General features: G+C 41.5%; 1 protein-coding gene across 7 annotated transcripts in view; it reads right to left on the bottom strand.

The window, feature by feature from the left end:
- Positions 1–863: 863 nt before the first annotated feature.
- The window catches only part of FBXO25 (F-box protein 25), a 29699-nt gene continuing 18407 nt past the window's right edge, over positions 864–12155 (bottom strand). For 3 of the 7 annotated variants that reach the window (XM_084826750.1, XM_084826752.1, XM_084826751.1), the window contains exons 8-11: positions 9668–9850; positions 8957–9100; positions 6465–6491; positions 864–1834 (exon numbers count right to left, since the gene is read on the bottom strand). In XM_084826750.1, coding sequence (XP_084682876.1) covers positions 1745–1834; positions 6465–6491; positions 8957–9100; positions 9668–9850 — 444 coding nt within the window. In that variant the 3' untranslated portion in view covers positions 864–1744. Of the gene's footprint in view, positions 1835–6464; positions 6492–6853; positions 7551–8956; positions 9101–9667; positions 9851–12155 lie in introns of all 7 variants that reach the window. The other 4 variants (XM_084826753.1, XM_084826754.1, XR_014786572.1 and 1 more) reach the window with 3 other exon arrangements.

Genomic DNA, 12155 nt, shown 5'->3' with positions numbered 1-12155 from the left:
TATCAATGCGAAGTATTACAGGTCTGCAAAGTCAACTCAGTGGCCTTCCTGTACAACCAATAGTCACAATTACAGAGCAATCCTATGCTCTCAAACAGAGCACTCTGCTCTATCCTAAGAAGAAAGCAAGGAACATGCTCCAGAGCTGGTCTACATATTCCCTTGTTTCTGTTGAGTGGTTGAGAGTTGGGTGGGCTGTGGATCCACAGCCACTCCATCGCTGCCCGCCAGCACATCCCAACACGCTCTCTTCTCCCTGCCAAGGTTTGAGATCCAAGTTCAGGAAGGAAGCCATTGCAGAGGTGTCTTCAGTGGTTGAGAAGAGTATCCATAATCGGGTTTTACTGTCTGAGGGTGGATCTCCTATCATGCTTGGAGAAAATATGCCATATCCTATGTCCCCCTGAGACTCCCTCCATGGGACCACAGGATTGCTCTGTAAGCCAATGTAACTGGAGATCCAGTCCTAAGCATGCATGCTTTAAGCATGCAACATTGAAACCAATAGGATTTCCTTCAAATATCAGGTACATAAGGTGCCAATACGAAAAAAAACCTTCAGCAATTAAAAGGCAAGAACATGATTTATTTGTGTACAAAACTAGATTCAAAACACAACATGGTATATAATGTAAGGCCTGTATTCATCTGTACACTACATTATATTGAAATGGTTGTTTAAGACTTCCAGAACACACTGCAAGTCATTTTAAGTTTGCCCCTACATTGATTCCCCACCCCCATCCTCTTTCATATCTGCAGAGCAAGAGAGTAGCTTCCAACATAATTCTAGCCACTTCCGCCTATCTTAATTTTCTCCAGAGTAGTGGACTTTCCACTTCAGAACCTCAACTGGTACCATGTAGTACTGTTGTAGCAGTACTAGAAGCATACTTTTGTTTCTCTGTAAGATCTTTTTTTTTTTTAGATGCCAGATGGCAGTTGAGACTAACAACAGATCAAATAAAGGATTAAAACCACACACCCCACACAAGCCAATGTGACCAACTGCCCCCAAACTCCATCTTGTTTCAGAAACCAGCAGCTCACATTATCTAGGACACAGTTGGATAGGTTTGATGTTAATTAATAAAATATATTTTAAGAAAATAAATATTCTGCATAATGTATTTACAAAATGGAGTTGGCTTCTTTCATAAGAGGATGCACAACAGGTATGCACAACTACATTTTACTGACGTGCAACACTCAGTCAGCATGATATGTACAAAGAAGCTCAAAGAGTCTCCTCTTTGAATATTTATAGGATATAAATATTCATATATTTATAGGATATAAATATTCATATATTTATAGGATGTGCCAACTGCGTACATTTGGAATAGGAAGTGAAAAAGTAAGGATTAAATAAGCAAATTGTTTTTGGTCACCTCACCTCCATAAAACTGCCTGCTTGTTCCCACTCAGAATCTATCATAACCCTAACAAAATGTTAAATTACTGATGGATAAAAATTCCCAAACTTGATAAACGCCAATGATAGCTTTTGTAGAAACCACCCTCTTCATGGTATATTTTCCCTTGCAAAGTGACTTCCCTTCAGTTTTCTTTCTATAAACATAACATTTTATGAGATGCTCTGGTCAATATTCTCTCCTTTTGACTCTACTACATCCCTTTTTAATGCAACCCACATTCAGAGAAATATTGCACAAAAAGCATTACATATATAACTGCATGACTATGCTAAAAAAGTGAAGAAAAGGCAAAAAATGGATTGCACTTAAAATTTGAAGAGGTCTATGAAGTGCTGAGGAGACACTGGCATGAAGCAGCTGTTGGGATCATTGGCTGTGCAAGGATGTCCTGTATCCTAAAGAGGAAAAAAGAAGGAAGGACACCATTATTCTCCTTATGTACAGAAAAGCTGATAACTGGTCACAGTACCTAAAGCCAGAGGTTTATATATAGTAACAGTATTGAGATGAAAGTGCATCTTGTTCAAGGTCTCCTGCTTCTATTTTTAAATCAAGTCCGAGGCAGGGCCAAAAGCTTCTTGGAGCATTAATAGGTATCCAGCAACCAACACTATAGTTGCTTATAAACAACATTTTAAGCCAGCCTTCCCCAACCTGGTGCCATCTAGATGTTCTGGACTCCAATCAGCCCCAGTCAGCACAGCGAATGGTCAGTAATCATGAGAGTTGCCGTTCAAAACATCTGGAGGTTGGGGAAGGCTGCTCTAGTTTGTAGGAGCACTGGAAGCTGCCTTATTGTCTTCACCGTCTGGCAGCAGTTCTCCAGGTTTTACACAGCAGTCTATCCCAACCCTACCTGGAGATGCTAGGATTGAACACAGGACCTTCTACACGCAAAGCATGTTCTCTACTGCAGAGCTACAGCCCTTCCCCAAAATGTACTTGCACATTTTAGGGCCCATATTTTCCTTCAAATAGGTGGAGTAAAGAGTTATGCATCCTTGCCTACAGATACTCTATGACCTACTGGCCACTGTAGTTACTGCTTACTACTGCTGCTGTAGTCTGAAAATCTTCAAAATCGGGCTTAAAACCCTCCATGTGGCACATCCCCATAAACATATCCACAAAGTAGCAACATCTGTCCAGCAGAACCTGGCTAACAGGTGCTGCTTTGAAAACAGGTCTGTTTCTATGAAACAGCTGAGACTGGGATTGTTAGCTGCTTAAGGATCACTTTTTCCTCCTGCAATCAGCATTTCACTCACTAAGAACATCACATAAGGAGAGCTGGTCTGTATCAGATGAAAGGCCTATCAAGTCCAGCATTCTGTTCCCATAATGGCCAATCAAATGCCTATGGGTAATGCACAAGCAACGCATGAAAGCAACAGCACCCTCCCGCTCATGTTCCCTAGCAACTGGTATTTAGAAGCACACTGCCTCTGATACTGGAGGTAATATACAGCCATTGTGACTCTAGCCATTGATAGCCCTATTCTCTTTCACAACCATGTCCACAATCATGTCACCCTGCCAGAAGAATGCTAAATTCTAACACATTATGCAGCTTGGCAGGTAGAGTGAAACAAACAGAGGAAATATGCACAGTATTCTGGTTACAGAATGAAGGTTTTGTTTTTTGACATTTTGGGTCTAGAATTTAAAGGGCCATGCCTATATAACATTAAAGCAAGGTGCTCTTTTTTCAGCAGTCACAGTGACAGAACTGTCTTCTCAATTTCCAGCCAAGTAGCACCTCTCCCCTATCTGTGTTAACAGACTTCGCTCCTCACTGTAAGAATGATGGTTCCACAATCCAGGTGACATTCACACAAAACACATTAACTTGCTTTGTTTTCCTGTGGCTCTTTCTTAAAGCAGAGATTGAGGTTTTGTACCCCTCCCCTCTTCCATTTCATTATGGCACCTCTAGCCTTGGTCAGCTCTCTATTTTATTTTTTGTAAACTCATGTCTACAGCTCTCTTTAGCTAAGCAGTTTGGAGAAACACAACAAAATCCCTTAGCCAAGTTAAAAAAAAACACCTCTTTTCCTAGCCAAGATGACAATAGTGACACATAGCTGAAAGGCTATGTATGCACCTTGGTATCACAGTAGAGAACAATGTATCTGTTCTTCTATTTGGCCTTTTTAAAAAATACCAGTCCCTGCCTCACATGAGTAATTTAGCACATTTTTAAAAAACCTGTTTAAATACACATACAAGCTGACAGAAAGCTTGCACTACCTACACTATGCGCTGTCATGTAACAAGTGCAGTCATTTTCTTGCTCAACCTCAATATAATTCTGAAATATACTATTCCCATGACAACTGATCACCTAACACATGTCAACAGGAGGTATTTCATGGAGAAGCATTACAGCCTTCATCTTTTCCCTCCCCTCCCCATGCTTCTTCATGAACCACTGCTGTGAAGCATGATTTGACAGCCTAGCAAAGTAAAGTATTCCTTGCTCAGTTAGCTCCCAATACAGCAAGCCTCTGCTTTGCATTACACACGACTGCAACCACACAGAACTCCCCTGGCAAACGGCTTCCTGAACAATGAAGTAATGGCTGCATCTCTCCCCTGACCCTCTCAAGTGGTCTTCCACACACTTGGTTTTCCACACTGCTTGTAGTCTGTCCTACATTCTAATGCCATCCAGACCTCCACACTTGGCTTCCAGCTCACTTTGGGAATCCTGGCTACTTTGTCAGGGCTCCAGTCCTCTTAGGAGTTTACTACAGTTCTGAACACTCCACGGAACAAGGAGCTAAATGCATGCTGTACAGTATGCACTACAGCAGCACTCATTCTTGCACACTCGTTAGGTATATCTCAAACGTTTTAGCCACCTTTTCATACCTCAAGGGAGCTTATTATATAAAAACAAAGATACAATTAAAAATAGAATAGCAATCCAGAAAGGGAGGGAACACACCCAAACTAGCTAGCCAAATTTAAAGCAAAGTGAAACAGATGTCTTTTACCACCCCTCTTAAAAGCTAGTAACGGGGAGGAGATTGTTGCACTGCGTGGGAGCCTAATTCTACTGCTTTGATTGTGTTTTTGCCATTTTCAATATCTCATTGGTTTTTATTATGTGTTCTATTGCTAGAACGCTGTCTTGGGACAGCTCCTGCCCTGAAAGGTGGCTGAGAAATATTTTACATAAGAGAAAAATAAATACTGCAACAGGTCTTACTTCACATGACACAGGAATGCAAAGCAGCACTTTAGAGGAGTACAGCTGGCATGGAGGATGGGACAAGAAGAGATAGTATCTGAGACATGGAGGGCAGAGACTGAAGGGCTTGTCACCACTGATCTAACTGATCCTTGTATTTGGGCTGGGAATGTGCTTCCCTCCCAGATTAGATTCGGGTGATCTCCCATTCTGTTTGCAATGGTATTCTGCTCTCTTGCATGAATTCTCTGAAGCAAGAGCATTAGAGTGGTGAGTGTCAGATTAGAACTGGGGAGACCCAAGTTCATATCCTCTCCTGGCCATTTAGTTCACTAGGTATCTTTGGACCAGTCACTATCTCTCAGCCTAACCTCCCTAATATTATTATTATTACATTTCTATACCACCCCATAGCTGAAGCTCTCTGGGCAGTTTACAAAGGTTAAAACATTAAAATACGATATACAAAGTTTAAAAACCATTCACATAAAAACATGCGGACGATATATACAAACATATAGCTAAAAACAACTTTAAACTAAAAACATTTTTCTAAAAAATCCAACAATAAAACACAGCTTAAAACAACATTGCTTAAGGCAGTATACAAAGGTCAGCAAACGGAACGAGAGTTCTAAAAAGGGAAGGCCTGCTGGAATAAGAGTCTTTTAAATTCCCGCTTAAAAACCTTCAACGAGGTCAGCAGGCGCGTTTCAACCAGCAGGTCATTCCACAACTGAGGGGCGGCAAAGGAAAAGGTTTTCTTGCGTGTGGCTGCCAATCTCACATTAGGCAGCCGCAGCAGAGAGCCCTCAGAGGATCTTCGGTGGCGGACTGGGACGTAGGGGAGAAGGCGCTCCCTAAGGTACCTTGGACCTGGACCATGTAAGGCCTTAAAGGTAAGAACCAGCACTTTATATTTTGCTTGGAAGAAAATTCGCAGCCAGTGTAAAGATTTCAAAACCGGTGTAATATGGTTCCCACGGGATGTCCCAGATGCCAACCTGGCTGCCGTATTTTGTACCAGCTGAAGTTTCCAAACTAAATATAAAGTCAGCCCCAAGTACAGCGCATTGCAGAAATCAAGCCTAGAGGTTACCAGTGTGCGCACTACCGTTACCAGGTTCATTACCTAATAGGGCTGTTGCAAAAAAAAAAGTGAGGGGGGGAGAGAGCCACCCTGAGATCCTTGGAGGAAGAATGGGATAGAAACAGAGTGAATGCAGGTACTCTGCAGGTGGTTGTCTGTGGCACTTCCTCTTCCCCATTAGTTACACGCTGTGGCTGAAACGGTATAGACTGGGATAAGGGAGACCTGGAGTGGTGGTAGTCACCATTAGCCCTGCTGTGCCGCACAGTGTTAGCCTTTTCTTGCCGTGCCTCCAATTCTATAAACTATTCATTAAGAGATAACTAGAGAGCAACAAATAATTAAAGGCATTCCTGCTCATTAACATCTAGGCAGAAGCAACCTCACAAAACCAGTCTTTAAGATAAAAATACTACTTCTCAGGAGATTAAGCTTTCTTACAAGAGGTACTCTATTGCAGCTTTATTCCTACTGAACAGCTTTTCCCTATGTTTAAAATAGAAGTTAGCTGGAAGCTGCCTTTGTTTACACCAAAAAGTGAAGAGGATCCTTTTTTGTTTTGTTTAAAAGACTTGAAAAGCAGCACCCTAGAGTCAAGAGACAAATTCTATAATGTCACCAGCTGTGAGCACAACATGTTCAGTGCTGTGACATTCCATTTACAAGGAAACATCTCATTTACTTTAGCTACACAGCATGGTCACAGAAGAAAGTCGGGATGAAAAGCACATGAAAATACCTTGAGTAACAAAGCAAGGTGGTAGTCCTTTTGAGGTCATGAAGGAAGAAACAGGAAGGAGGGCAGTGAAGCAAAAGAGAGGAAGATTTTTTTTATTGGACAGAGTGACAACAAGTAGCTAAGTTCAATACACAGTTACAGTAGCTTTCTACAGAGCATTCCTATCTGCACAGTTTTATTGGCTGGGAAATTATCCCCCTTTAAAGCAATTAAAAGTAAAAAAGATTAGCAATTAGTATCCCAGCTATGAAAGTGAGTTTGTTGCACTGAACTCCTGCGATGTAGTGTAAGTCCTCAATTTTGAAATGTATGAAGTAACATTACTTGCTTTGCCTCTCTGAATCCAACAAATTATATTATTTAGTTATAGAACTTAGTCATCTTCATACCTCATAAACATGATGCATCTCATGAGACATTGGTAGGGAGACACAGGCCTTGTTCACACACAGCAGCAAATCATGGTTTAATTAATTTGCCAGGTTGCCTGCTGCATGTGAACCCCTTCGGCTTTGCAAATCATCCTCCTATCAGCCCAGTCGTAGGTTGGTGCATGATGTACAAGTCCGAACACTATGACCTGGTTCACACATAACAGTAGCAAATTGTAGGTTAAACAACCCAAAGCTAGCCTACAATTAGTAGTTAGGTTAACTGTGGGTTGTTTAAGCTATGATTAACCTATAGTGTCAGGGGTCTGGACATCACATAACAATCTCTGATCAGAGGTTGGATATTCAAAAATGCTCCAGAATGCACACGGTACACACTGTGGTAAACCGTGGATTAATTAACCCACAATTTGCTGTCATTATTTTGCGAACAGGCTCATAGGGTTGTTTGTGGTTTAAACAACCCACCGTTAGCCTAAGAACTAATAATAGGTTTACTTTGGATTGCTTACCCCACAAGCACCCCATAGTGTCCAGGTTCGCATGTCTCACAAACTATGACCAGGCTGATCAGAGGTTGTTTATGCAAAGCAGAAGTGGCTCACACGTGGCACACAACCCAGCAAATTGTAGGTTAATTAATCCATGATTTGCCACCATTATGTGCAAACTGGATCACCATATTCTCAAAGCCCTGCATGGAAACAAACTCTGCTGGTATCAGTGGAGCTTACTCTGAAGCAAACAAGCATAGGATCTCATGGTAAATAAATCAACATATTAATGGTGAAACATTATGGGTAGGAGGCTCTTAACATGATTACTGGTCAATGTCAATGACTGATATTAGGTATTTCTGCCCTCTCATCTTGTCATCTCTCTCCCCCCCCCCCCCGTGTTTCTATCTTAGTGCATTTTCACATGTGATCCTTCTATCCCCTCTGAGCTATTCTTGTGCTATTTATGTTAAACTGTGCTGGCTGTACATGCAGATGCAGGCTCCTGTAATGCAATGAGCATTGTAGTCGGTGTTCTCATTACAAACCTGATTGAAACAAGAGCTGATGTGTGAAAACATCCCCAGGAGTAACTCTGAATGTTACTACATGTGCCAACAAGTGGGATACTGGAGTGCCTAGATACTGTGCCTAGGATCAGAGGCAGCAGGACACCAAATACTAGTTACTGGGGAGGAGCAGCAGCAGAAGATGGCTATTGCCCTCCTGTTCTGCTTGTAGGCTTCAGAGGCATCAGGTTGGCCACTGTGGGAAATACAATGATGGTTTTTGGTGTGATCCAGCAGGTCTCTTCTTATGAACAATCTTTAATAAATCCACTCACCATGGAAAGTGTGGGCTCACCTGCTAGCAAGTGGGATGAGCAGCTAGCCTTCCTGCCAACTTGGAAGCTGGGGAAGTGGGAAGTAATTATCTGGGCAGCTACGTGGGAATTCCTGCCATCTGCCCAGTTCCAATTCCCCATGAAGGCCGGGGACTTTTTGGGGCCTGTGTGTCCACAGCTAAGGACCTTGGTCATGCAGGACCAACCTGGTTGGTCACCACTGCCTAAAGAACCCTGGGGTGCCTTTAGGCAGTAAAGCCCAACAGTGCACACTTCTCCCCACGTTTGAAACATTTCACCTTTTAGGTTCCATACCTCTAACGTGGGGGCAAGCAGACTAGGAAGACTTCATGGGTTAGTAACTTTTGTAGACCCATTTGCAAAACTGATCTTGCCCATGGAAATCCCCGATTTGGATATCAAGAGGAAGCTCAAAAAGAAAGTGGAAGCATCCATTTGCTGGCACATCTGGTAACATCAACGCTGCTTTGAGTGCTGCCATTTAAGTTCCCAATGGAAATTAACATTTGTGCTCTCAAAATAGTTCCCTGAAATATTTTACTACTAAACATAGCACAAAGCTGAACTTTTAAACCACCGGTTTGTTTTGGAAAGCTATATATACTTTGGACCAGCGACCATTCTAGTAGGTCTGTGAAAAGATTCTACTGTGTACAACACCATTCCTCCATCTAAGCAAGATTTCTCTCAACTGCTAAATAGTTCCTAACCTCAAATTTTAGGCATTTTATTTCTTACCTTCCAGAAGAGAATACTGCAGTGACGACAAAAATGCAAGGTGTCTCCATATTGTTCCTTTATGGGATAACATTTCTGAAGTGCAAAATACATCAGCTTCCAGTCAATATGACCTTTTTCTGACAGAATAAGATGCCTACAGAACTGAACAAAAATGTAACATTTGAAAGCTATCAGGTTATTTCAATCAGCATTCATCTCTGATAAACAACCTAATGGAACAGATACCAAATCCTGAAAATAGCTATGGAAAACCATTTCTGAAGTATTTTAGGAGATCATGGATCTGTTAAACATACTGGATTAATCTTCATTGATTGCTATAGTCTTTTTACTTGAGCTGATGAAAGCTACTTGTAATACTATGCATGCATATTATGGAGTAAATCCAACTGAATTCAGAATTACCTGTAAACATGCTTCAGATTACACTACATATCAATCATATTCACACTTAACTAGAAGCACATTCCACTGAAATCAGTGGGATATATTTCCAAACAAATACGCTTGTGAGAGCAATGAGCATGTGAAAAAGAGCAAAGGAACAATCCCCTATTTTTGTTCTTCGTCTTTTGCTGGTGTACACATCATTAAAGCAAATCCAGGGAATTATTCCCTCTTTTCTTGCTGTACTTTTGCCTTGCTTATAAGATCAAAGTTTCAGAACCTCATTATGTAGAAGCAGAGGCATAAGAAAGTTCCTCTTACCTGTTTTTCAGCAAAATGGTACTGGCAGAGTTTTTTCCATAACTGTCTGTCTTCACTGAGCATATATAATGTGGGAGTCACTTGGCCCAAAGTAATGATGTCCCAGCCATCTGAGAATCTATATAAGATGTTGTTCAACATATGTAAAGGAAGATCGCTGAGTGTAAGTCCATCGTTGATTTGCTGAAAAGCAATTAACAATTGTTAGCTGTTTATTCGTTTAACCCTCAGTTGACAGCTGGGGTCAAACGCATCCCAATAACATTGAAAAAGATTCATTTAAAAATGGTCTGTCTTCCACAATTCCACATTCCAGGTAGTCTTCAACCATAATGAAGTGTGAAATGCCATGTGGTGTTTCAAGGCCCCACCTCCTTAATTTAATTGAAAATAAGTATTTTTACTCTTACAGCTTTTGGGATCAATGTGACCCCTCTTGGAATGACCAGGATAACTGGAAAACCATGGACATAAAAGGTGCTAGGTGGTCAAAGTAACTCAACCTGTTAGTTGGTGGTTCTCCTGGCCAGATGGAGGGTGCTCAACCTGTTCTAGATGGGGTTGCACTCCCCTGAACGAGCAGGTTCGTAGCTTGGGGGTCCTCCTGGAACCATCTTTGTCACTTGAGGCTCAGGTGGCCTCAGTGGCACGGAGTGCCTTCTACCAACTTCAGCTGGTGGCCCAGCTACGCCCCTATTTGGACAGAGATAACCTGGCTTCAGTTGTCTATGCTCTGGTAACCTCCAAGTTAGATTACTGCAATGCACTCTACGTGGGGCTTCCTTGGAAGATGGGTCAGAAGCAGCAGCTTGTGCAAAATGAGGCAACCAGGCTGATAACAGGGACCAGAAGGTCTGAACAAATAGGACCGATTCTGGCCTAATTGCACTTGCTGCCTATATGCTTCTGAGCCCAATTCGAAGTGCTGCTTTTGACCTATAAAGTCCTATACAGCTCGGGACCAGTACCTGACAGAATGCCTCTCCTGGCATGAAACAACCCACACACTACACTCTACATCTAAGGCCCTCCTCCAGGAGCCTCCCCAGAAGGAGGATTGGAGTGTGGCAACAAGGGAGAGGGCCTTCTTGCTGGTGGGTCCCCGTTTATGGAATATACTCCCTGATGAGGCCTGCCTGGCACCAACATTGTCATCTTTTTGGCACCAGGTTAAAACTGCCCTCTTCTCTCAGGCAGTGTATAATGAGTCCCTTGATGGTCTCTGGCTGATCGTTTTTATTTTAAATACATGTTGTTGCTCTTGTGTGTGTTATTTGTTCTATGTTATTATGAGAATGGTTTTGTATTTTATATAATGTATTTTGATGTCTTTTAATTTTTGTGAAACACCTAGAGAGCTTCGGCTATGGGGTGGTATAAAAATATAATGAATCAATGAATCAATCAAATGTTGTTTGAAGTTATTAGTTACTCACTTTTACTCATTAAGTTATTAGTTACAGACACTTAGCCCAGAACCTGCTCTATATACTTCACATGAGAAAACAGCACAGAGCATGTTGGGTCAGGTGCTGTTTTTATTCTGTTACTGCTGTGTTTTTATTGTATTTTAATGATTTTTATTATTGTTTTAATAAAGTTTTATTTATTATTGTAAGCCCCCTTGAGTACCATTTTTCTTGGTAGAAAGATGGGGTACATTTTCCAAACATGCAAAATACAATTCCGGCTGTGTTGTGATTCTAGATCATCATATTCTGGCATACATAAGGGTGCTCCAGCAGCTCAAAATCTAGAACAGGCAGTAGTTGATAAGCTAACAAATTTACAGGGTTCCTGATGAGCTAAAACAAGTAATAGCTTTCCCATCAGTGTGCCACTTGCCAGGGAATTCAGACTCTGGTTGGTACATTGAAAAACAAACAAACAAACCAGAAATTCTATCAGCACTCCTTGCCAACAAATCCAGATGTGTGAACAACAGCATTTGTGGTTTTCAAAAAGATCTGACACTTTGACAGTGATCCTTCTTTTTTCAATGCATACAGATATAGCAGTCTCACACTAATCCAAGCCTAAGATCATTCATCTTAAGAAGAATGAAGGCAGTGTGGACACTTATGATCAAAAGGTCTCCACATGCAATATATTATTTATTAACATTTGTATGCCACCCTATAATAAAGTTCTGAGCAGCTTGCAGGAAATATGAAAATAAATGGTGGCCAATTCTGTCCACCCTCATCCAATATATGAACATTGCCTATTTAAATGCCTATATTGTTTGGAAGCTTCACAACCCATAAAAGGTGAACATCCCAAAAGATCTCTCTTCCTCGTAGACCTGTCTCTAGAGTTTATCAAACCCTAGGTGGAGTCTGGGGACATGCCAGCTTGCCTGGAACATCAAGAGAGGTAGTCTCAAGACTGGTAGGGCCTGCCACTTCCAACACCAAGAGAAACAGAGATGATTATCTGTCATCTCTATGGTAGTAAATCACAGCAAGTCTATGCTTAATGTAACTGT

Source organism: Heloderma suspectum, chromosome 1 (assembly GCF_057233095.1).
Source record: "Heloderma suspectum isolate Gila_16-S chromosome 1, 16-S_ref, whole genome shotgun sequence".
In the NCBI taxonomy this organism is placed as follows: domain Eukaryota; kingdom Metazoa; phylum Chordata; class Lepidosauria; order Squamata; family Helodermatidae; genus Heloderma; species Heloderma suspectum.
Note: the sequence above shows the minus strand (reverse complement) of the source record. Positions and strands in the feature narration are given on the sequence as shown.